The following is a 25,811-nucleotide window of genomic DNA, read 5'->3' on the forward strand; positions in this document are numbered from 1 at the left end:
CATTTTTATTGAACAAAACACTTTTTTTTTCAGTTGCAGCATTTATTGATAATATGTACACAAATTTATACAAACAGCTCTCAGAAACAGTAAATGGAAGAGAATACAATTTTTGATAAAATAGGAGACCTGCAAGGCAAAGGTGTTTTGCAGCTGCTATCAGCCCTCGACTTCTGAGACCAAGTTGGTGTCGCTTAGTGACGGCAAAGCGATCTCTTCAGACGAGTGATCCACGCGTCATTTCAGTGCAGACACACTGATGTGCTTGATTTCATCCACCCGGTTCTTGTGAATCTGGAAGGCGGGCGTCACCCAACGGCCACAGGAGCACTGCTCACCATACCAGTTAAAGGATCCGAGTTTCGAGTTGCATTTTGGGCACAAGAGCTGAAACACAACAGCTGCCTTAAAACAGAGCCAAAGGGTCTTAAGACATAGTATGTGGGACAGAACATTTTAAAATCTAAACTGTACAGTTGGGGCATTCATATTCTGTACCCGTTTGTCCTAATTAATGTCACAAGGGTATGGAATCTGTCCCAGAAGCTACGAGTGCAAACCAGGGAACAATCCAGGATGGGGCACCGACTCATCGTAGGACAGACACACCATTCACACACATTCATCTAGGATGACCACCTATTCCATGTCAGGAGGGACACTATGCACCACGACAGGGTTTGCAAACTATAATTTCAATAAAAAAAAACCTGGATTTCACTTAAGCGCTGAATTCAACCTGCTGATTGGTCAGTCTCCTATAATCATGCATGCGTCGCTAATATTAATGTGAATCCGCCGGATGAGTCTTTGTATCGTGGACACAAGCCAGTAAAAGTGCAAAAAGAAGTGATAATTCAGCCAAGAACCTTTCAGTTTTACAGTAGTTTCTAAAACCTGGAGCAGCCCAGTGTCCCGCCTGACATGGATTAGGTGGTCACCCAACATTCACCTCTACTGACAATTTGGCAACTCCAATTCATCTGAGCATGTTTATGAACTAGGTGGGAAACTAGTAATTACTGCACCACCATGCTGCCCAGTTACAGATAACAGAAAGGGAAAACTGTCTCAGTACTACCTGTCCATCCATCACACCCAGCAGGGCCTCCTCCATCCACCGCACAGGCTCGATGAAGTAGGACGTACACTGAGTCTGAGCGTGCCCTGGGGCTTGTGAGGCGACTCCAGTCACCTTCTTATGACCGAAAGCCGTGGGGCCCACGCCAGGGGTGTGGCTGAGGACACTGGATCTGCGGAACACGGTGCGTCTGGGGAGGGCAAAGAAACACACTGCCACTGCATCACTGCAACAATAAACAGCACATGTGGGTGGGGGGGGGCAGATCATTAATAAGCAGTGAATACCCACCGACACTTCCTGCATCTATGGATGACATCATTGCTGCTTGTGTCTGTCACTGGATCAGCAGCAAAGACTTCCCTAGGAATGGCTTGAAGTTCTGCAATCACAGACGACAGCTACACACAATTACTGGGATTCTCACCAGTCTACAAATATTCCCTGTTGCTGTTACACGATTTTCTGTCTTTAAAAAGTCAGCCAGGAATCATAACTACAACATCCATCGATTATCCCTAATTTAGTTTCTATGGTCACAGTGAGCCTGTAGCCTCCCTTTAAGACAGTGTTTCCGGGTCCGGTCCTCAGGGACCCGCAGCCAGTTCATGTTTTTGCTTCCTCTGAGCTCCCTGTCAAACAGGCCCCAAGAGCTGGGAGGGAGAAAAAATGTGGACTGTTTGTGGGTCCCCAAAAACCAGACTGGAAAACACTGTCAAAAGAGACGATGCAAGATGGGATGTTAGTCCATCACAGGGTACACAAAGACCCAGTCATAAAAAACACACACTACATCGGTACATTACAAGCTAGGGCAGCAGAAAAAATTAAGTAATAACATGTATTATAAAATAATACACAATGACTTTTAAAAGTTGTATTTATAATAACTACCTGGGTATTTTTCTGTGATTTTCTGGAGTCTGTATTGTTTGTAGACTGGGCTGGTGACGTCCACCTCACAGTTCATTGATTCAAATAATTCTAGCTGGCGAAGAAACTCTTCGTTCATTCTTTGTAATGGTTTTAGGCATATAGGTAAAGCATGGAATATATGAACGGAAATAAAGAGAGGAAGATGTAATACTTTGCATGGCTGATTTAGTAAAATATGAGGAGCAAAAATGTTTGCTGTACGGAAATACTAACATTTTACAAATGGTTTATTTGCACATTATGTATATAATGATACAAGTGATTACAGTTAGCTCCATCGAGTCTCTATTAAAAAAAAACCTCACTACACATCGAGCTGAAATACAAAAAGGCAACTTACTTGACATTTGATTTTATCTGCTGTAGTTTGGCATAAGCGTCTATCGCGTTTAATTGCTTTGATTTCATCAAGAAGGCAGTAACCACAGCAGCGCTCCGACTCTGTCCGGCATGACTGAAAGAAATGATAATGTTGATAAGATGTGACCACGAACTTTACATATATCTCCCATAATACAACCACTGTCATGTTTGCGTTCTAGGTCGACGTATACACACCAGTGCACGAGGACTGCCCCAGACGCTCCATCAATACCCTCGCGAATGAAACGAAGACAATCATCCAGACAGCTGAGTAGATCGGTAGTCGCCTCGTCCATGGCACGGACAAACTTTGTCTTAAACACTTCTGGCAAAGTGGGTTTCTCCGAGTCAACGGTGAGTATATGGGTGATTCCTGCATTAACCAGTTCCTGACTATCTTTCAGGTCGGATGTAGATCCGATATATAGCCTCGGTTCAACAACAATCATGTCTTCAGTTCAGCTATGGACATTCATAAAGTTCCTGTAAAAACACGAATAACTGTCTTGTAAATATTCAAGCAAAGGCAACATCAATAGTCAGAAAATGTGACTTGGAAATGTAAACCTGATAAGTTAGAGGTAAATATACCCAGTATTTCTCTAAGTTAATATAAATGTAATACATATAAAAACTCTCGTTAGAATATTAAAGCAAGACTCACGCACATCCACTCTGAATTGCACTTTATGATGTACTAGACATTTAACATTTCAGACTGTTCAACGCAAAACCTTTTCAATACTTGCCGTAAACACATGCACATTCAACAACACACTATGAAAAAACACTCACGTGGTACTTCAGTATCCTTGTTCTGACATTAAATTGGTCCGACTTCCAAACAAATTCCTTTTACTTTAGTTCCGGATGGAGATTCTGAGTTTCACCAGCAAGCAACAAAACAAAATAAATTGAATACAAGTGTATATTTACCATTTAGCGAATTTATCAGAACTTGTGGATGGGTTTCTGTTGCTAAAACGGACAAAGTGAGATAGATTTAGCATTTTGCCACGATGACGACATTGCTGTCTAAGCGGACTGTGGGCGTTTCGAGGGCGCCCAGCCGCTAGGCGGTGCGGATCATGTCCGAAGCGGGAAGGCCAATCAAAAGTGGCGCATCGCGAAATCCCGAAGGTGCGGAATCTTCTGGACACGCCGAGGGTGCGTTTCAGGAATGTGCATCCGAGCAACATTCATGCCTAGGGGGCGGCACAGGTAAATGTCACATTACTGCCGCGAATGTCACAGCGTCGAGTGGAGCTCCAAGCAGTGCAATCTGGATGCATCTAAAATTAACTCCTATCAATGTTTCGTAATCTGACAACTTTTAAAATCGCTGATCTGTCTTTTGCAGATTAGTGATCCGGAGAGTTTATAAGCGGAAAAAAAGAGTTCATATGCGCTGCCAGACGATTATCACCATTAGTAATGGGTTATTGACATTGTTGTATGAAAGAGTGACTTTCGGGTTATTTTTGACAGTTGATCGAATTTCACCACTAGATGGTGCTAAATGCGTACATTTTTGAGATTTGCCATTTTCCCTCTCACGTCTGCTTAAGCCTTTTATCTGAAATAGAAGTTTACAGTTCATCCGTCAAATCCAACCTTTTATCCAATATGGTGTTATTTTATCTTATTTACAAATTACGGGAATGTTAACACTCGTTAACGTGAACAGCCTCCCTTGGGTAACTCGTTTAGAAAACAGATGAAACAATGTATTAAGTTTATTGACCAAGAGATGGTCTTCAAAGAAATTTATGTTTTCATGAGTGTTCGAGGCCTTTAATATTATGTTTATTGCATATAAATTTAGGGGGAAATGATTCAGCATGCTGAGGTATGTTTGACTTGCAAATAACTGAGCCAAACATGGACTCACACAGATTTAATTCCCTGCGTTTTTGATTCCTCTCTTGTTGCATACAGTCCCCCCACCAAGAGTTAAAAAAAACACACAAGGAATCAAACAATCAGAGATCCTCTTTTTTTTGCTTTCAAATCCTGTTTTTCATTTAATTTACTCCAGTCAACTGTAACTCCCCCAAAATTGGCCCGACCGAAAATCTGGGACTTGAACTATAAATAGTTTGCATTTCAGTGCCTTGAGGGCGTGTTGACAAGTGTGTTGAAATTTATTGGCCTTGGAAATGCGGTGTAGGATTGCAAGTATAGATTAAAATCACATGCTGTGGGAGAAAGACTTTGCTAGAGTGGCAGCATCTCCAGGACGTTTGCCTCCCCCCGTCCATCAAAAAGAGTGAGTTTTTACTTACAGTGTATATAAAGGATTCAGTGTGTATATGTAACACAGTGACAGGGCTTCTCCTCTGTCTGCACATTTGCTGAGGATGCTTACTGTCCAAATCCTTCTCTTTGTAAATAGCTGGACTTGCCCAGGAAGGTCAAATTCTGACTTCAGTCTTTCCTTTGTTGCAAGTCATCTGTGAGGGAGTCAAACACTCATCTTTTTTCCCTTAAAAAGAGGGCGCAGCAGAGTCGCCCCCATGAGGTTCTACATGGAGGGGTGATGCAGTGTTATAGTGATAGTTTAGAAGCATGACACGGCACAAGTATGGTGACTAAATAAGTGACAGCAAGCATTTCACAACTGGCCATTGTCTTGGTTTCAGTTACACATGTTGTCAAATATTCGGCAATATTCCGGTATAGCTGTACTTCCTGTGACGTACACGTCAAAGTACGTCAAAGAAATAGCAGAAGCGTTTTTTTTTTTTTTTTTTTTCTGTGAGCGGGTATGAAATTCATTTCCCAAATTGACTGTCTAGCACCGCTAAACGAGAGCACACACTGCCCTCATGCCACCGGCATCCTCTTTCACCTCGGAGGTTATTGACAAAGCTTTTATGCTTTGTTCATTCATGCATTTTTTATTCTACTAAGACCTCAGAGTTAGAATATTATCACAAATTTATATTATATGTTTATTAAACTGGCATTCCATAGCTGAACAACAATGGGGCATCTATGTGTGCAGGGGCTGATTCAAATTCGTTAGAGCGCACCATACTGTCACTAAAACCCCTTAGGTTGACATTGGATCGTCAGGCAAGTAGAGGTGGAGTTCAATATTTTAACAATGATGGTCAACTTCTGTGGTCCACAGGAGTCGCAAAATTACTGGGCCTTCTCTTCCCTAAGTCATGTGGACCAGTGTTTTAGTTTTTTTTTTTTAAGAAATGGTCACAATTCGGACCACTGTCAGACGCATGAGAACAATGATCGCGTCAACGGATTAGACAGTGCCACAGTAAACTGCAAAGCAGCCTGGAAGTCAGTCCTCTTTTAAAACGCATAAATAATTACATGCACTTCCTGTCTCACACATATGAAAAAAATTAACTAGCAGAGGCAGAGGCAGTGGGGATCCCCTCTGCACGTCTGTTACACCCGAAACAGTTAAACTAAATGAAATGATGAAATCTGCACCTTCATTTTCTCAAATTTCATGTCATTGTTTCCATTTTGAAATCTATGAATTTAAGTGTGTATTAATTTTATAGACCTTCTGTTTGCACTGGAAAAATCGCAACATTGTTTCGTTACAATCCTTCTATCCAGCCCTGAGACATTTGACTTAGTTTTAAGTGGTGCTCTGTGGATTTGGGACATCTTGAGTGATTTAAAGGAGCGAAAGGTCACGGTCATTTAATTTCGCGGAAATCGAATAGAGGGTGTGTGATGCGCTGGCACGCTAACAGGCTTCCAGATCTGTACTGCTGAGACATTAGCATCTAAGCTAATAGTCCGTTATGATTTTTTTAGCCGGGCTCCATGTTAATAAAGTCAGCCTGCTTTCAGTGTATATACATAGGCTTGGGATTATCTTTTGTTGTATGTAAAGCGTTCAAGAGCAGATGTCTAAGTCATAATCTCCTCGGTTTCCTCAGGACAGGTCCAGCTTAGCCTGAGGTGGTCTTTCAGAATCCTGCGTGTTTGTGTGTGCCTGTGTGTGTGTGCGTGTAGTCCAGGTATACATTACCGTGTTATTTTGACGTTGTGGGGACCATTTTTTCGATCCCCACAAGGGGAAAAACTCAATTTTATAAAAATCAGTGACTGCAATTAAAAAACTAAAAGTACCACACGTCTTGTATTTAGTTTGGTTACTTATGGTTAGGGTTGGGGCTGAGTGGGGGTTAGAGTCATCATGTTAGGGTTAGAGTTTTCCCATAGAAATGAATGGAGAATCCCCACAAAGATAAGAATACAAACATGTATGTGTGTGTATAAATGTTCTTAAGTCTGTGCTTGGAATTGCCTTTTGAAACATGCTTTCAAAATGTATTTCTGTGAACTTTCATGAAATAACTTAATGAAATACTTAAATTAGAATTTTTTTTTCTCAAAAGTTTTTGGTTTGGCTTTCAAGCATTAAAAGTATTTCCCCCCACTTGTGTACAGAAATTTGACATCAGTTCTCGTATTTGTTGTTCAGAGAAAACGTTGTAGGACATTTCAGGATTATTTTCAGTATACACTCTACATTGTGAATACTTCATCTTTACAACAAAAAAATTAAATTATACAATTGTACAATTGTTTACACACACACACACACACACATATATATATAATATATGTTAGGTTTAGTCCAACATATTAACCACATTTAACCCTGAGCCACAGACTGAGAATTAAGAGGATATAACATAATTCAGCCACAGACTGTGTTTTCCTAAGTATTAAATCTGTGCAGAATGGATTTAGGCTTTATAAACTCCCAGGCAGCCCTGCCAAGCATCTTGATTAAAAGCCTTTCAGAACTGATTAGCTGAAATACATCTTTTGCATTAATAGAATTATGAAGTGAACAACCGTCGTTACTTAGTGAGAATGACCATTTTATAGATAAGTGCATTGCCTCTGCATTTTCCGCAATAAAAGTTCTAGCACTTTATTGATCCCCATGGGGAAATTCTCTTTTCACCCACCCCATCTTGCTCTCCATGACACATTTATAGGTGAGAGGAAGCTTGGCAGTGAAGGGCAGCTACCTGCAGTGGTGCCCCTGGAGCTGGGGGTTAAGGGCCTCGCTCAGGCCCACGGACATGTGGCTGTTCTGCTGAAGCTGGGCTTAAACCAGCAACCTTCTGATCACAGGACCAGAGGCTTAGCCTGCTGAGCCACATGCTACCCTCCATGCTGTTGTCCCAAATTGCTATCCCACAAAAATCATAGGTATATCATAGGTAGCACAGAGGTATCACTTAGTATAATATCAACTTATCCAATTGAAAAAATGTGAGATAGCCCACCTTACCTCTCAAGGGCACATATGATGCACCCAGTGGCTGAATAGGTACCATGACTGCTTCACACCTCCAAGGTTGTGTGTGGGTTTGCACATCTTTCTGGTGTCACGTGGTTTTCAGGCACAAAATACCCAGAATGCATTTGAGCTGCAGTACGGAGTTTGTGAAAAATTAAATGCAGGCAGTCATCCTGGACCAGGGTTCCCAATTAAGTCCAAGAAACACTCCGCAGAATTGTTCTATTGTAATAAAAGTGCTATCACATGAATTCTGGCTGAGAAAGAGCATTTGGCTTAAGATTCGTGTGTTTACTGCATCCATCATAGCCGTTCATTAGCTGCTGTTGTGATTTATAGCAAGTAACAACAAGTCAGTAAGTGGTGAAAAGCAGACTTGTCTTACAGTAGGGAGATTATTTTGATGTAGCATCCTATTATGGGTTATATGATTGACTTTAGGTTTAGATTGCATTGTATTATAGGATTTCATATTACGAGCATCAGGGAAAGCAGTTAGAAGATGGATATTACATTCTGTCATGTTCAAAATACTGTCAGCACTAGAGCCTCTGGCCCACATTTCAGTCTAGGTTTTTTTGGATAGCGAATGAAGCATTTTTTCCCACCAGGAATCCAATGCTACATTTTTTAATGATTCTGTCAGCTTTTGGTGGTTCAGTGTTCAGACTGAACTCTGTTCCAGCCATGTCTCTCTTTAATGGTCATTTCTGTCTGTTTTTTTTGTGTATGTACCAGGTGCTTTCCGGCTGTTGAGTAACTGGTCTGAGAATTCTGCTTTGTCATTCCGCCGGATTGCTTCATGCATCGTGCTTCCTGTTGTGTTTCCCGGCCCATGAATCGTTGCTGTTGTAATATCACAGTTTTATGCCTTAATCTCACACTGTTTTCGATCTTCGGCTTGTGCCGCTGTCTCCAAATCACCATTTATTTCCTCTCTACTCCATGGGTCACTCTCCTCATCGAAGTACATTTCTACATTTTCTTCCCAGTGATATCATTGTTGCTTGGTTCAGAATCTTAAAGAAAAGAGAAATCTGTTTCCTGTTACTTCACCCGGGGCAGAATTTATGATTGCTTTATCTGTGGTTCTAAGCAAATATTTCCATGAAAGTCTGGGTGTGGACTAGTCTGACACTTTCACACTTGGCCCCGGTTTCCACCACCCAAACCAGACAGCACATTAAGGTCCCTTAGAGTCTTTTCTTTAGAGTTTTATGCTGACCCACAGAATCTGATCCACTCTTCTTCTTTTTTATAAATGGCCTGCTCTGCGTGGCACTCTATCACTCGGCCTGGGGTGCTGTGGTTTTCTCTTCATTTTCCCTACTGTCTCGTTGCTTGTCCCCAGCCACCGTTCCCACCGCCCCGTTTTCCAGTGACATGCCAGGTTCAGAGGTTACATCCCCTTCAGCTCTCTGTCCAGGACAGTTAATGTTTAATAGCGAAGGTCCGTTCCAGTCTCTCTGTCTGCTCACAGGCTTCTAGACTGAAGCCACCTTTTAGCTTTGGGGTTTGGGGTTTGGGCACAAATGCTTTTTCAACAGCAAAGGAGTTTGTCGTCAGTAAATTTCCAGTGTTGGGCATTTCAGGCCCAGAAAGTAAAGTCCAAATCCGAACCAAGATTTTGTTTCTACTAACCAATTGAGTAGCCTGTGACTGTCACTCTTTATGCTCAATTGATTGGTAGAAGCAAAATCTTTGTCTGGATTTGTAGTTCCTGGACCTGAAATGCCCAACACTGTTAATTTCTTATAGCAGCCAATGGATGGTAACGGAGGCCTGATAAAGAGTGTTTTGTTAAGAAGATGTCTTAGCTGTGAACTGTTGGTTTATTTCTTTGACGGCCTAATACCTTTTTAGAGGATTATCTGCTTTTGTTAAGCATAATTACCAGCTGCATAAGCACTTGCAACTCCATAAGCACCAACTGCGCTTGTCTGTTAGAATCATATTTAATTTACTCATACACTAGGGCCAGGAACTGTCCTCTGTCACTATGTACTTCTACTGTGAATAACTTAATTCTGATGGGAGCTGTAGTAGCCTTTCTGCAGATCTTATTCGACTGGTCCTCAGGTCCAAATGACGGAACTGAGAAGTGTTAATCGGGAAGGTCGTGAAACACAGGAACCTTCAGGCTTTTCTTATCACATGCCTTGTTTATGAATGATGCAACCTGACCTTTTGATGGAAAGAGTGGACAAAGTCAGAAGAAGAAGGATGGAATTGGAATTATGGGACAAATGATTGACAGTGGGGTGGTGCAGTGGTTAGTGCTGTTGCCTCCCACCTCTGGAACCAGGGTTCGAGTGTCTGCCAGGATTCCATGTGTGTGGAGTTTGCATGTTCTCTCCGTGTCGTCGTGGGGTTTCCTCCAGGTACTCTGGTCATTACTAAATTGCCTGCCGGTGTGTGAGTGAATGATGTGTGAGTGAGTGGAGTGTGAGTGAATGGTGTGTGAGTGGATGGTGTGTGAGTGAATGGTGTGTGAGTGAATGGTGTGTGAGTGCATGGTGTGTGAGTGAATGGTGTTTGAGTGCATGGTGTGTGAGTGAATGGTGTGTGAGTGCATGGTGTGTAAGTGGATGGTGTCTGAGTGGGTGGTGTGTGAGTGAATGGTGTGTGAGTGAATGGTGTGTGAGTGGATGGTGTGTAAGTGGATGGTGTGTGAGTGAGTGGTGTGTGAAGGTGCCCTGTGATGGGTTGGCGCCCTGTGATGGGTTGGCGCTCCCTCTGGGCTTGTTCCCTGCCTTATGCGCGTAGTCTCTGGGATCAGCTCCATAGGATAAGTGGTTCCAGAAAATAGAGGGATGATTGACACATTTTATCAATGTTTTCAAAGGGACAGTCATTTAAAAGGGAAATGTCAAAGTGTTCCACGTCCCAAAACCCACATAAGTTGGGTATTCGTGGATTTTATATATATTTTTCTATATTATAATCAAATAATTAAATTAACACTTAAATTTATTAAGCAAACAAATTTGTAGTTCGGAAAGTTTTATTAACTCAACTAAAATGAAGACAAGGGTTCTGCAATTTAATGAGTATCAGATGTCACTGAAACGTAAATATGGCAGCAGAGAAAATCCCTGCCATTTATACTAGGAAAACTCCACCGTATTGGACATCGATGTTGTCTGTCATCATGCCTGGCTAGCAGCATTCCAGACTTTATCTGATTCCCAGCCCAGAAATGAAATTGAGGTTATTTTCTTCCCTAGGATCTCTGCAAAGATATCAAATCTGTATGTTAGTGAAGAAACGTCTCACAGTGCAGAAGCCTGTTCACCTCTTTGTTTCCAAGATTGATGACCTGTAAGATTGATGATCTCCCTCATCTTTGTGTGGCGTCCCATCCCAGTGACCATCCACTGGGGGTACACTTATCATCTCGGCTTGTGCATGGGCTTGATAAAGCCCAACTAAATAATGATCGCAGAGCAGATGGAGGGAATGATCCCGCTTTGGATTCTCAGGCTCCTCATCTGCATCAGAGAGGCCCTGCCTGGAACACGGTCGGGATCCTTCTCTCGGCCGCCATCTTTGGCCCCCGTTGTCACCAAGTCATTAGCAGAGGGTCAACTGTCCCAGAGCAGACCACGACTCGACGCAGAAAGACTACCGTTTTCATCGTGAAGGTTACTCTGATATCTCATACGAGCTGCTGTCGTTCAAAACATATTGCAATTTTTGCTGAATGTTTTCCCTTTATAATTTCTGCTTCTGGCATCTGTACTGACGGGGTTTTGACAAGGCTGGTGTACGGAAGCAAGGGGCATCGTGCCTTTTTTCAACCGGTTGATAAAATCCAGTGGTCACTCGTCCACCTTGTAGACCTGTCCAGTTCGCTTTAAAACGCACTCGGGAATGTGATTCTGAGCACTCTGGGGCCTCGGGATGGTTTAAAGAGGCAGATTTTATCAAGCATTCGGCTATGGCTGCTGGTGTTTGTGGTGTTGGGTGAATGTTTAGGGCTGCGGTCATTGTTTGTTAGGGGTTCTGTTGTGAATACAAAGGGATTACTGCAGGAGGTTTTCATTATTGATTGTGACGGGTGTTGGGGGAGGGGCTCTGAGATTTCAGGTGATGATGGATAGTGAGAGGGTGTGTCAGAAGCCTTGTTTATTGAAACATCCTCTGCCTGTTGTTGTAAGTCAGATGACCTGGTCTTTCTCTCTCTCTCTCTCTCTCTCTCTCTCTCTCTCTCTCTCTCTCTCTTTTCATACTCATTGCTTTTCAACTGCTCGTTTTCATGCTTTACTCATATTTACAAAGGTTCGAACTTTTTATATGAAACCCCGTTAGAAAAAAAAATCCAGCATCTTTTTTTTTTTGTTTTGGGAGAACAGATCTGTGACTACAGTTCATTTTCATTGAAGCAATTTCTGGCTCATTTGCTAAATTATTCACATTATCAAATATTACGTCGTTTACTCTTCAGCGAGTAGAATGTAAAAAAAAACGTGGCAAATTGACGCCGGCGCTTTAAATTGTTTCTCCGTAATAGAGAATGAAAAGGGGCGATTGATAAATTATCCCTTTTCCCCTTTTCTTTGACTTTCATGAATTGACATTATCTAGCGATAGGAACAAATGAAAAGCCCTGTGTGGCTCGAGTTGTAAGAAAAACTATTTATCTTTGTTAGCATCCTCCTGCGTTGGTGTTTTTGCGTAAACCTTTCCCACTGGACTGCGGGGCACGGCAGACGGGCTGAGTGGTCATCAGCATCGCTGACTTCGCGGCTCCTGAAACGGAGTTCAAGACTGAATGCCGGTGACTCCTGCGTAACCTTCGCAGGCTGAGAGCTCACCCTTAGATGACCCCTTACTCCAAGAAAAGACTGGCGGGGGTAGCCAGGGGGTCTCTAGACCCCCAATCAGGATCTAGGACCAATATAGCAATCATTAAAGGGATACCCTTTAAAATCCTTCAAGGAGATTTCTTTTGTATGCATGTGTCTGTATTTCTTTGTAACGTTTTTAAAAATGTTACTACGCGTTTCCTGAAAAATACAATATACATTTTTAACAATATAATTAATACATTCCATTTTTGTTTGATATAGAAATTTCCGACACAATTTAGAAAATAGCTGTAATGATGTAATGAATAAAATTGATAACATGGTCAATGGTAATTTTGGCTATACTGTGTTCCTTAGGAAGCGATACGTAGTGCATAGAAGAAATAGCTATACATTGCAGTGCAATTGCGTGAAAAACAAATCTAGGTCATTTTTTTCCAGTGGTGTTAATAAAAAGCAGCTTTTGAACCATCGCCATTTTGTATTTGCGGTTTAAAGTAGGTCCCCACCTACCCTATGTATAGCGAAGTATGCAGCAACAGTATGAATTGTAAGCGTGACTGTTTGGGCAGAGCGCCGAGGCTCGCGGAGTGTGTGTGATACGCCGTCATTGGGGAGAATCGGCGCTTTTCGCCACCCCCTTCGCGGGGCCCCAGCGAAGGCAAACCCCCGTTCAGTAACAGCGCTGAGGATCCCAGTGAAGCCGGAGAGAGAGATGCTGCTATGACTGCGAAACCACTGCGTCCATAGTACAGTAACGGGGCTATAATTTGCACACTATGGATAATAATGACGCATATCTGCACCTCAGTAAGTATGATCGCACTTGTCCGGATGAGCCAGCGCTGACAGTCGCTTCCCCTGTTCAGTCGCAGGTTTGCCGAGTCGCTTTGTTTGTTGCACATGCACGCGTTATACATGCTGTTTTTAACCAGAGGACTTTACACGGACAGCTATAAATTCAATGTGGCCACTTTTATCAGCGCAGTTTGCACTTGTCTCGCAGTAATTAGTATTGACAAGAATGCAGTACTAATGCAAAAAAGTCAGGTGACGGCAATTCTTCCTCTCAGGCGGGGTCAGGGGTTGGCACTTTAATTGCGGTTATGTAATATATGGCCTTTCGAGTGATTCTCTAGTTAAACTGTCCTCGGTTGAATTATTTTTTTTATCTGCTGAGCAGTAATTTTCAGACGAGACATAGCCCACACGTGTAAAACACAGCTAATCGCTCAGCTGTAACACTACACGTTCATATGGAATGAGACATGGAATGAAATTGTACGTTATTTGTACGTGCAATTAAAAAATGGAAGAAGACATATTTTGGAAGAAGACATTTCAAAGGTTTAATATTATGCATCCGTTTAATGTCAGATACAAACATTTTTAAAAGCTTTAAAATGCCATGTTATTGGTATTGCATTTAAACGATTATTGATCAAAATGTTGACAGTAATTGATTGAATATTTCATCAGTGACACCGCAAAACGTGTCATCCATACACGTATATCTCTTTCTCGGACACAAGAAATTTAGTGGCTGACACCGTAACGCAGTTGTTAGTGAGTCAGAATTGTGACATATAGTTAGAACCATTAGCTGTATACCTCAGTTGTTGAAAATTAATTGAGAAATAGAGATATTTTGGAAGAAAGTTACATTGTTTTGTAAAAAGGCCAGCCAAATAAGGAATTGTTGCTTGCAAGAAATTGAAACCGTTAACTTGCTATATAGTATAAAGTGAGATTTATGATCTTATAAGTTGATTATATTTAAAAAGTAAGAGCGTTTGAGCTGTTGTTCATTTACATTTTTTTCCTGTTTTATCATTGTTTATCAATAAATTACATGCTGCCCAAGCTTCGTACAATTTCGTACATTTTAACAAAAGCATTTACATATAAGCTGTATATTTTCCAAATTAGATTATCTTTTTTAATATGATCGTTTTGCGCTGTAATGGGTTTTTCAGCAGCTGGTGTGAAATGTAATTATTTGTTTGATTAGTCTCAGTCGGAGTCTTATGTCTGGACTTTGACATTCAGGATCAGTCATTTTCCTGCTTCTATCTGAACCTCAAACATCAGCTGCAGAATTCTTTTTTTTTTGCCCAAGGGAAGATTCTGGCTTAAATCCTTTGACTTAAAATATCCTGTTATTAATAATGTTAACCCTCGAAGCCTAATTGTATTCCTAGGCCTAGTCACACCCCTACGAACATATCTGGCAATATCACACTTTAGTGATGCTATACAATTTTCTCTGTAGGGTTGATCGTAATAGTCCCAACAGTTAAACGCAGAGGGCTCTGCATTGTGGTTGTGCCGTCTGTGCCTGATTATTTAATTGTCCTTTTGGTACAAGTGCTCCTTTTTTTTTAATGCGGATTATTGTTTTTCCTAAGCCAATGGCCCTGGGCTGGGTGTATTACAGCAGCATATTTGGATTGTCCTGCAGACCTCTCTGGAGATCCATCCAAGCGCTATAAGATAATGCCGCTGCCCTGGAGGTGGAATCTCGCGTTTCGTTGACGTTTGTACGCTGAAGCACCTCCGTGGGCTGGACAATGCTGGCGTTGTCTCCCTGCCATTGAAAGTTCCTTTGTGAGCCATTTGTCTGAGGACTTGGTCAGAAGAGCCGATCTGGTTACGGCAGTGACAGCTTCCTTGTGTTTGTTTCTTCCCGGCTCAACTCCATGTGACACCTTGCTGTTATCACTGTGTAAACAGTTCCTGTGTGTGTGTGTGTGTGTGTGTGTGTGTGTGTGTGAGTGAATGGGTCTGCGTAGTTCATGACATAAGTAAATCACCCCAGACCACAATCATGCATTCTCTACACATAGTGAATGCCATGTTCACCCACACGACTGTCTCAGTTCATTTCAAATAATTAATTAAGAGGCTGGTCAACATGTAGGCTATGGATACTTGATTACTTTCTTGCCCCCCCGGCGTTAAAGACCTTTCATTTCTGCAGTTTAATGCCTGCCACTTACTCTGAAATACTCTGCAGGTCTTCACCTGTCATAAATCCAATTAACCGATTCACAAGTGTGAAAGTTTACATGGCTCGTTACAGACTATTTATCCCCACCAGTGTAATTAACTTGCTGCTTTTCTCTTTCTTTAAAAGAAAAGCTTTAACAAGAACATGTCTTGGAATGCTCGGTCCATTTAAATCGCGTTCACTTTGTAACACCGCAAACAACTGCGCTGACATGAATCAATGCAATTTAATGTGAGACTTCACCAATTAACATTAGCAGGCCTACGACAAGAAAAGAAATTAATTAAAAACCATCTGACCCGTAAACTTTTCTTTGAATTAATTCGGGTTCATTCTATCAAAAAGGCTACTTGAAAATATTAATCATTTCACATTTGGGCCTATACGGTGCTGGGGATCGTTGTGGTTTCGTTTGTTTACCAATAATGGATATTAATTCTACTTGAATGTTTGAATTTAAAAAACAGATTCTTTTACTAAAACACCGACTGTTAATACAACAGGCGTCCCCTAAGATCGCATAGGCCTATAGATAAGCGACACCCTGATTTTATGGGCCTTCAGTCTAATCCGCGTCAATTAACGATTTCCCCTTGGAGCCGTTTGAAGAGAATCTCCGTAATCCAGCGTTTAGTCTGCATTTCTCACCGCGCAAAAACGAAAATTGGGCTAAGGAGAGGGCGGCTGGCCCCTGCTGCCTGCACCAAACCCAAATGCAGCCGTAAATAAGAATTACTGTTATATAATACGCGGCACGCTTTTCGGCCACTGCCCGCACACGAACTTGCCTTGGTTTATTTCGCGCAAGACACATCCCCGGTGCGAAGGACAAAACTGGCTGCGCTCAAAGTAACTTTTGTGTTAATTTTCATCCCATATCGTTATTTTTGTTTTGGCGTACATGAATTCGGTCACTTACCGAATTATTGATGGTGAAACACTATTAATGCACCCGTAGTATACCATATTTATACAAAGTTTTATTTGTTATTTTTTAATTTTTAAGTTTGCAGACTTTTTAAGACCATTCGCATGAGGGTATTTTTGTAGGGCGCGATGACGTAATGAGGGTCACACGCCATGCCTGATAGGTACAGTGGATGATATTGTTTTTAATATTGGACTCTTTCTCTTATTCGCTTGCTAAACTGTTGTCCCAGAATGTTTCTTTGCTTTGGCTGCCGAACTACCAGACGAAGCCAGGGCACGTTGACTATACTTTCAAACTCTGATATCCGATAATGATCATTGTTTCGTCCTGCGCGTAATTAATTAAGGCTGAAATGAGCCTTTCTCGTGATTTTTCTCGTTCTTTTGCAGTGAAAAGTATTCCCTTCCAGATAACTATCCTTAATGTTGGGGCAATAGCGAAGAGTGTGAGCATAAATGTGTTTCTGTGTGTGTGTGTGGGGGGGGGATTCCTTTTGACAGCTGTCTCTCAAAAATGAAGGTCTGAACATCCAAGAAGCTCTACAGTGTTTTAATAGGTGGATGATCTGGTATTTTTTCTATCATATTTATTTAATATTATCGTACTTAATTTGCCCTTTTAATATCCAAACATATTTAATCACAACAATAATTATATACTTAATATTTGAGATATCATAGCTAAGCTTTTGCTAGGCTATTTTAAAAACCTTTTTTAATTTTACATTTTAAAACCCCTTTTAACTGAATATGCTGTTTTTCCGGCTACCAGCAGGTGGCATCGTGGTTAAGGAACAAATTTTATGACTGGAAAATCTACAGTTTTGCATCTTGTGCATTTTTGGTTACCTTTGGTGCATTTTTGGATCATCATACGACATTTTTCAGCCTTTCATAAAAACTCATTCCAATAAAGTAAATAGTTATATTAGGTATTATAGGTTGCATTATTTAGGCAAATTATCAAATAATTTGTCTGTGACTTTAAATGCATATATCTATCTTAGTCATCAATGGCAAGTTACTGGCGAGAGAATTAAAAAAAAAATTATGAAACATTTTTCCATTAGTAAATTAATAGGTTAATTCCCAAGCCTTGGTTGTCATGGTTACCGAGTCCGATACACTTCCAGACTGCTTCCTGAAATAGGGAAAACTTGTTTGTGAGAGCTGGTCGGATAACGGGGGTTCTGATTTTTCTTTTTTTTTTTTTTGCACAAAACGTAAAAGGAAGTTTTTGGGATGAAGTTGGTCAAAGTGGTAATGTTTACTGTAACTGGCAGGCAGGATAGCTGTTAATGATCTCAAATGTGATCTCGAATGTGAGCGCTGGGATGCAGGGTAACACTCATCCAGGCCTCTTTAGGAGGGTTTTCTAGTAAGTAAGTACAGGTAGTAAATAAGGTAAGTGACAGGCAGCAGAGTTATGGACTTGGGTTCAGCGAGGTCTTCTTACAGTGGACAGTGAGCTGTCTTTCCATGGCTGTCAAAGGCATTCCAGTTAGAAAACTGTGAATGGAAAATGGGGACGGTGTGGGGCTTTGCAGGTTAGGGCTAGGTGCCCGTGACCAGAAGGTTGCCAGTTCAAACCCCAGGGCTGGCAGAGTGATGGCGGTGTTGGGCCCTTGAGCAAGGTCCTTAACCCCCAGTTGGTCCAGGGGTGCTGACCCTGTGCTGTGACACTCGTATGATGTCTCACGGAGAGCAAGATGGGATAGAAGAAAAGAAAATGAATGATCGCTGTTCTATTCTAATTGGATAACAAGACAGCAGTATTTTCTGCACTAAAGCAGCCTGGATGTGTGACTGGGCTCCTGTTCACTCTAGTACTGGCAGAAGTACATGGCTTTGCAGTGAGGGACTGGGGTGTCTGCTTGTGCCTCGTGTCCATGGGGGGGAGGAGCTAGCCCACCTGACACACCCAATCAGACCTGCCCATTGATCTCTCCCACAGACATTGGTCCCTGACAACGGCATCAAGAGTCTCCCAAGGCCAGCACCTCACAACATTTGGACTGCAATGTTTAACTCAGTCTTTATTTGCGTTTGTCCTTATCTACGACCTGAAGCTTTTTATCTCTATCTATGTCAGGTCTTCTTCACAGTCATGTGACTCCTAAACTAATGTATTTTCCATCGTACTTTTTACAAATCTATCTAACTTTTAACAGGCATTTAATGAGTTGGGGAAACTTATTTAACATTGTTTTCTTTCTCCGTTGAGCGCCGTTATATGGGTTCAGACAAATTTTTCCTGCCAAAAATGCTGAAACATTCATATCAGTGTGCAAAGGAGTAGTAATTAAAGTTTCGACTGCAAAGAAAATTAAACGCATTCTGTGGTCAGAGAAGTAGGACACAATAGAGTAATTTGAGGTCTGGACTGATTTTGGAACGAGACCTCAATATGAAAAATGTTTTGGTTTCCCTCAGAGTGGCCTGACGTGTCTTTTCTCCAGGCGACAACCTGCGCTTGGTGTTCGGATGAAACACTCGTTTTTGGGCTCAGGTCTGTTTTCAGCACAGAGTCATTTTCATGTCTTCAAATTACTGGGAATGGTGCACAACACTGGAGAATGTGCTGCCATGACAGTCAGTGGTAACAGTGATGATGATGTACCTGCTTTGTCCTGGACAAGTGGATTGTTTACGTTGTTTTGATGAATGACACTAATTCTTCTGATTGTTACCCATTCATCCACTTTCCAGAAGCTCATGGTTGTGAAGCTCTAATAATAATAATTGTAAGTGCTACTTGTAAGAATAATGACGGTTTCAGTGTTGTAAATACGAGTTGCTATACTACGCAGAACAATGCTGTTCACTTATCTTATTATCCCTGAGTGTGTTTTTTTTTGTTGTTTTTTTCGAAATCCTCAGCCATGTGGACGGGCTGCCCGTTCAGGATGGGACTGTTTATCAGTGACACAAAAATAGTTTTCCGAGCGAGGCCCTCCAGGAGGAAGTGGCTACTTGTTGCATCAAGCCACCTGACGCGTCACTTGATGCAGACATGTGATTTTACTTTAAAATATATAAATAAATAAACGTGTCTCGGAGGATTTATGCTGTCACAGAGAAAAAAGAGGTCTGTTATATCGTGTTCCCAGCTTGTTTGGGGGTGGGTTGGGGTGGGGGAGGGGGATTATAGGCTTGTTTAATCAGGTTTGGATTTAGGGAGGTGGTTGTATCCACAGGGGACAATGCACCCCCCTTTCTTCTACCCCCCTCCCATTGCTGGACATCTGTCCTGTTGGCCATCTAACAAGTTGGGGACGTTCACCAGGTCGGGCGGGGGGGGGGGGGGAGGACTTGGTGCTATGACTGATAACACATCAGCTTTGTTTACAAAGAAGCGGACTTTCTAAAGAGCAGCAAACAATGGCCCATAAGGGGAATCCCAAGAGCTGCTTGGGAGCGAATGTCAGATTTTCTTTTTTTTTTAACTCGCTACTCGCAAACGTCTCGAGTTACCATGAGCACGAGAGCCTCCGAGTTACATTTCACTGCCAGTGAACCTGCACTGTGGCTGCTCTTTGGTACAATCGAGCGCCACGTTGAACCATTCCGCTATATACCTTACCCATCCAGTGGTGTGTGAGAAGAGGAAGCAGATATGAACAAACGCTTCCCTGGGCTTGCATGGCCCTTGAAATGTTATCTGGCCTTAACCTGAATGAAAACCATAGTCTTATTCAACAAACAAACGCACAACATTTTGCAGTGCAGTATCTTTTTTGAACAAATAGTTAAAATCATCAATTCTTCAAGTGTCTAATATTATGTCAACCTCTAGGGTAATGGCCTCTTGAAAACAGGAAATTGATATCAGGTTGGAATGAATTCAGCTATGGGTGTGATTGCCCTGCCACAAAATTTTGATTACCTGCCTTTTGCCAGTGTACTTCTGTCCAACCTCAATATGGCCTTATCAAAAGACACTTCTGAGGACGTCAGAAGTGTTGCTTGAAAGGGTTTTCAAAGGACTTCAAAGTACTTGGGTCTCCATCAGTCCAGGTGTAAGAAATCCATCACTGTGGCTAATCTCTCTTATAGCGCATCTCCGCTGCCACCAAGAACGGAGCCGTCCCAGGGGTGACAAGGACCTGCTTCCTAACAGGGCCGAAAGCGAGCCTAAACCGAGCCTAAACCGAGCCTAAACTGAGCCTAAACCGAGCCTAAACCGAGCCTTTTGCATCACCACCATCCGAATGGTCGAAATACATGAGGACAAGAACCGAAATTATTCATTATTAGTAGCATCACACATTGCAATATATTGATTCATATCAGATAACTCAGAAAAAGTACTATAGGACGGCTGAATGGAACGGATTGATAATGAAATTTTGCACAGGGTAATGCTAATTTGGATAGCGCTTGATGTTAACGCAGTGGTTCTCAAACTTGGTCTCAAACTGCCCTGCTTGTTTTCCAGCTATCCCTGCCCTACACACTGCTGATTACCTGGATCAGATGTGTTCAGTCAATCGGAAGCTGAAAGACAGCTGGGACTTGTGTTTGGGGTAGAGATAGCTGGAAAACAAGCAGAGCAGTGGGTCCCGAGGACCAAGTTTGAGAACCACTGTGTTAACGTAACATGGCAATTCTCACACGTGCGAAAATTAGCACGTAGTACATCATGATGTACAACGCGTGATCAGTAAATATGCGTCTCTTTGGTTTTACGTCACTGTCGCCCTCCAAACCTGGCAAAGCCTTTTCAGAGTTGACCCCTCTGCAGGGGAAAATCGAAGCGAGCTGGAACCGCGCCGTAGCTAGCGTCTGTTCCCGGTACGGCTCAGGTACAGCCTGGTTCCTGTATGCCAGTGGAATAGCATCGTAGGAACACTGCAGAGTCCTCAAACAAGCAACGAAGAATGCTAAGGTGATAGCTAACGATCTGCAGGCATCTCCAGCCCTTGTTAAAGTCTGTGTTCATCAGTCATCAGTTCATCAGAAAAGCACTGAACAAGAATGGTATTCATGTGAGGTTAAATAAAAATACTGCTGCCCATCTCAAGTTTGCTAAAGACCACTTGGATGCTCCACAGCGATACTGGAACGATTTTCTGTGGAGAGAAAAGAACCTTCTGGCAAGCGTACACAGCATTATGTTTTGAGAAAACAAAACTCCACATACCAAGACTAAAAGCTCATGCAAGCTGTGAATCATAGTGGAAGGAGTTGCAATGGTGTGGGACTGCTTTGCTGTGTGGGACCAATGAAATGCAAGTTACTACTAAATTCTACTAAATTCTAATTCAGAATGTCAGGCCTTCTGTCTGTGATCTAGTATCCAAAAGGCTGGGTCATGTAACATGACAATGATCCAAAACATAGGAGAAGATCAACAACAGATTCGATTTAATAAAAGAAATTCAGTATTTTAGAATGACCTAGAATGAGCCCCTAGATATGTCCTTGTATGACTTTTAAAATGTGTTTAGTACGCGTAAGACTGCCTAAAATTGTTATGTCTCGGATGAAGATTAGATCGTAATTTAAAAGCTATTAATGTAGAAATCCAGGTAATTCCCAAATGTTCACACCTTTCATGTCACATATATTTGTTTCAGAAGACACTTGAATTGTCCTGTAGTTGACACGCAATAACAAGGTATATCAGTTGCTACTTGTATGTATTTGACCCCAATCCTCTGAAGTGGTTGGTTCTGAGGCCAGGGATCTGTGCCAGCAATTCGGAAGGTTGCTGGTTTGAATCCTGTGAATGCCAGGAGTTTTTTTTTTTTGTGCTGAGGTGTCACCCACCACACAGCTGCAGTTGGGTTCTCATCTCTGAGGTGGATTGTCATGTGGTGGGTGTGGCAGTGCGCCGTATCAGTGTGTGCTCCTTACCTCTCTCTCTGAATCCAGTGATGCATCATAGGCCCTACGGGTCGCATACAGCTGCCAACACCTGCTGGCATCCCAGTTTGTTTTTTCTTCCTTGTAAAAGCCTTTGAGGGGGCTGGCTGTTTCGCATTTCCACAGCCTCTTAATACCAATGTAATTGCTTTTGAATTTTACAGGTAGTTCACGCTCTGACCTTTCAGTTAGGACTTCAAAGGTCGCCCGTGGGTCTCCTTCTGACAAGAAGAATAGCGGGATTATTTCTCGAGGCCTTGTTTGTGTCCTCTGGTAATGAGATGACTCAGTGTGCCAACTTCACTACTGTGCAATTGTGGCCCCAGTATAGCCAATACAAAATAGTTCTGTAGACTATTTTCAGTCAATAGAAAGAGCAAGACAATGATTTTTTTTCTATAAATTTATTTGTACAGTTTTTACTTGTCCTAGACTGGTTGTCCATGTACTCTATGGGGGCAGCATTATCTGCAGAAAACTCCCTGCTGCAATATTTTGTTCTACCCTTAGGGGGCACTTTGCTGTAATATGCTGCCAGTGGCATATATCCCCCAGATGCTTTGCATACACACACACACACACACACACACAGGTTTGTGAGGACTCTTCTTTCATTTCTATGGGGAAAACTCTAATCCCAACATGATGACCTTAACCCCTACCCAGCCCTAACCTTAACCATAAGTAAACCAAACAAAATGCAAAACTTTTGCCATTTTGAGTTTTTTGATTATATTCACAGATCTTTGTGGGGGCCTGAAAAATGGTCCCCACAACATCAAAATACCAGGTTTTTATTGCAATGTGGGGGACATCCCAACACACCAGTTCTGTGTCTACAGATATGTGGAAAGTGGCTTTTGAATAAAAAAGAAAATAGCTAACCTCTATTTGATTTCGGCATGCATGGATACAAGAACCCACGGGCCTAGATATTGTGTAAAAACAGACTGGGTCTCTGTCTGTTAGCCAGTGAGGTCATTCCCAGATATACCCTCTAAGCGCATCAGAATTTGTCTTCAGCCTGAAGCATGTGGTGTAGTTCACATTGGTCAAAATTATGTTGTAGATATTAAGAATAACTGGAATGGATTCCCACAAGTCTTCCTCCTTCCACTTCCCATTTCCTCCTCTGTTTCTGCTTCCTGTCCCGTTTTCCTTTGCTTTTTTTCCCTTTCAGCACTCATTTAATGGTGTTGGCTTACAATTAGCGGTTACGTTAAAAGCTGTCATCGGGTATTCTGAAGCAGCGAACCGCCTTTGCGTCTGTTGTAGCATTGCGGATTCGCGGGGCTTCCCCCACGCGTTTTGTGCTTTGGGTTACTCGCGGCTGGGAGAGCTCCCAACGATCTCTGCATGTAACACGATAGAGGTCTCCGACCTGGAGTCATGGCTCGGCTTCCACCTGACTGACAGATGCCTTACACGTGTTCAGGCATCTAAAGGTCAAATTGTTGGCCTGTATTCCCCAGATAGGCAGAAACGAATTTAGCTGTCAGGACTTAGCATGAGGAGTGTCCTTATCTGAATCTATGACGTTCATTGGTGGAAATAGCTAATAGTGTTTTAACACAATGCGCATCCACACCTCAATCTTCTGATTAGTCAGTCTGAAGCCTCTTTATTTGCTTGACTTTGTTTTAAGACTTATGTTTTGCCTTGAGGCAGAAAACCTCTTCCTGTGATCCGGCTGTTGGTTCAATTCCCATAGTCAGCAGAATGGTTTCACCGTCGGACCCCTGACTAAGGCTCTTAACCCCCCCCACAGCTGCTCTAGGACAGGCTGCCCCTGCTTTCTCAGTCGTACGATGCTTTGGATGAAAGTGTCTGCTAAATGAACAAAACATAAATGAAGATCGTTTCGGGTCTATTTGTTAGCCTTAGTGGATGGACTTTCTCAGGATTGTAGACTGATGCTCTGATTGATTGATAACAGATTCCCACCTTCCAGACTCTTCCATGCCACTGAGTGTGGATCACATGACCTCGCCCCCCACCCAGCCTCCGATGAGCTCCATGGTGGGACACCCGTCCGTCATCAGCACCTCCCTGAACCCGGCACGGCCCCTGCCCTCCCCCATGGGTGTTATGGGTTCTCCCATAAACGGGCTGACCTCCCCCTACTCCGTCATCACCTCGTCCCTTGGCTCCCCCTCGGTCTCCTTGCCATCTACGCCTGGGATCAACTACGGAGCACTTAACAGTCCACAGGTGGGTGCTGTTCCTACCCCTTTCTATCAAAAAGCCACCAGTTCTGGCAGCAACATGGTGCAAACCAAATTTGTCAGCAGGCACCATTTCAAGACCGATATTAATGTTTTTGAAAAATCTTGAAACTATTATACATCGTAACATGTCCAGCTAACCTTCTTTAACGGCTCTCAGATGCGAGTCGTGAAGGGCAGACGGGGTGGGTTTTTTGGACTCATATTGGGGCATGCTCTTGGGTGTGGCACTGCCTCACCATACCCAGTCTGCTGATTGGTCAGTTATCACTGGCTACCCTCCCCCCAGGGGATGCTGATAGGGTTAATTCTATCATGCTCAAGCATGAAGGGTTTGGCCAGTGCCCTGCCCACTTAAAGTGGCGGTGACAATGTTGCCTTGCACTCCTTGATACTGAATAATGTTTTATTTTTAAACAAGATCTTTTAGCAAATCTCTGTACACTCGTTTCTTCTGTCATTGCTCAGCTGTTGTCTTTCACGCTGGGCTGTCGCCGATGCCACTCGGAGCTGCCCTGTAACTTGGAACTGCGATCATTTTTAAAACATGGAAACTCGAGGTCTTCTGGGTTCATTGGCCCGTCTTCAGTTTGCTGTGTTGTGCAAGGTTAGATTTGGTGCCCAAACACACAGTGTCGTCTGGACAGAAAACACATTTTGGTGCATCTGACTCTATTTGGGTTATGTTTCTTTCGGATTTTTTCGTTTGATATATAACCAGAGGTGGAAAGTTCAGGTCCAGAAAGTAAAAATCCAGACCAAAATGTTTCTTCAACCAACCAGTTGAGTACTCAGTGACTGTGACTCTTTAGACTCAACTGGTTGGTTGAAACAAAATCTTGGTCTGGATTTTTACTTTCTGGAGCTGAACTTTCCACCTCTGTGTATAATAAAGTGTAATAGCTGTTGTTATTTATTACAGAATTCTGAGATCTGTGTGGAAATTGAACAGAATTCTGTTCAATTTTCAAAACAGCCATTGACCTAGTTTCGCCTGCAACATTAGAGGGCTATAATATAATGATTTACAATCGAGCAATTGAACAAAGTAAATCTGAGGATAGATGAGTTTTTTTAAAGGCAGTTACACCAGGGTTTATCTGCAATTGCTAGTACTGTAATTTGGATGAGGATTCCTTAAGAAGTCCATTAAGCATTAGCTGAGAATCTGTTGCCCTCTAGTGCTGGGGAATGGAACTTAAAATGTTCGTGGATGAGGTTCTTGGCTCCTGTAAGCTATTCAGGAAACAATCTGTCAGAGGTAGTGGTGGGTCTGCTTCCCTTA

The 25,811-nt window shown here is 42.4% G+C and overlaps 2 protein-coding genes across 10 annotated transcripts in view; one reads left to right on the plus strand and one right to left on the minus strand.

Moving 5' to 3' along the window:
• Window positions 1-27: 27 nt before the first annotated feature.
• dusp12 (dual specificity phosphatase 12) lies at window positions 28-3,301 on the minus strand. 4 transcript variants are annotated; one of them, XM_048989518.1, is made up of 7 exons: window positions 3,176-3,301; window positions 2,576-2,863; window positions 2,358-2,471; window positions 1,976-2,094; window positions 1,373-1,463; window positions 1,082-1,271; window positions 28-387 (listed from the first exon to the last, which is right to left on the minus strand). In XM_048989518.1, exons 2-7 carry the CDS (start codon window positions 2,827-2,829, stop codon window positions 238-240), a joined length of 918 nt encoding a protein of 305 aa, XP_048845475.1. In that variant the 5' UTR covers window positions 2,830-2,863; window positions 3,176-3,301; the 3' UTR covers window positions 28-237. The 4 variants fall into 4 exon arrangements, with proteins under 4 accessions (XP_048845475.1, XP_048845478.1, XP_048845477.1 ...); XM_048989521.1 differs by lacking the exon at window positions 3,176-3,301 and adding an exon at window positions 3,130-3,171; XM_048989520.1 differs by lacking the exon at window positions 3,176-3,301 and adding an exon at window positions 3,045-3,169.
• Window positions 3,302-3,308: 7 nt separating this feature from the next.
• rxrga (retinoid x receptor, gamma a) overlaps window positions 3,309-25,811 on the plus strand; it is a 28,274-nt gene continuing 5,771 nt past the window's right edge. Inside the window, exons 1-2 of one of the 6 annotated variants that reach the window (XM_048989512.1) lie at window positions 3,309-3,601; window positions 24,238-24,512. In XM_048989512.1, the coding sequence (XP_048845469.1) occupies window positions 3,469-3,601; window positions 24,238-24,512 (408 nt within the window). In that variant the 5' untranslated portion in view covers window positions 3,309-3,468. Of the gene's footprint in view, window positions 3,602-13,069; window positions 13,304-24,237; window positions 24,513-25,811 lie in introns of those variants that run through there. The other 5 variants (XM_048989513.1, XM_048989514.1, XM_048989515.1 and 2 more) reach the window with 5 other exon arrangements.

The sequence above is a fragment of the Brienomyrus brachyistius genome, chromosome 21, assembly GCF_023856365.1.
Source record: "Brienomyrus brachyistius isolate T26 chromosome 21, BBRACH_0.4, whole genome shotgun sequence".
Lineage (NCBI taxonomy): Eukaryota > Metazoa > Chordata > Actinopteri > Osteoglossiformes > Mormyridae > Brienomyrus > Brienomyrus brachyistius.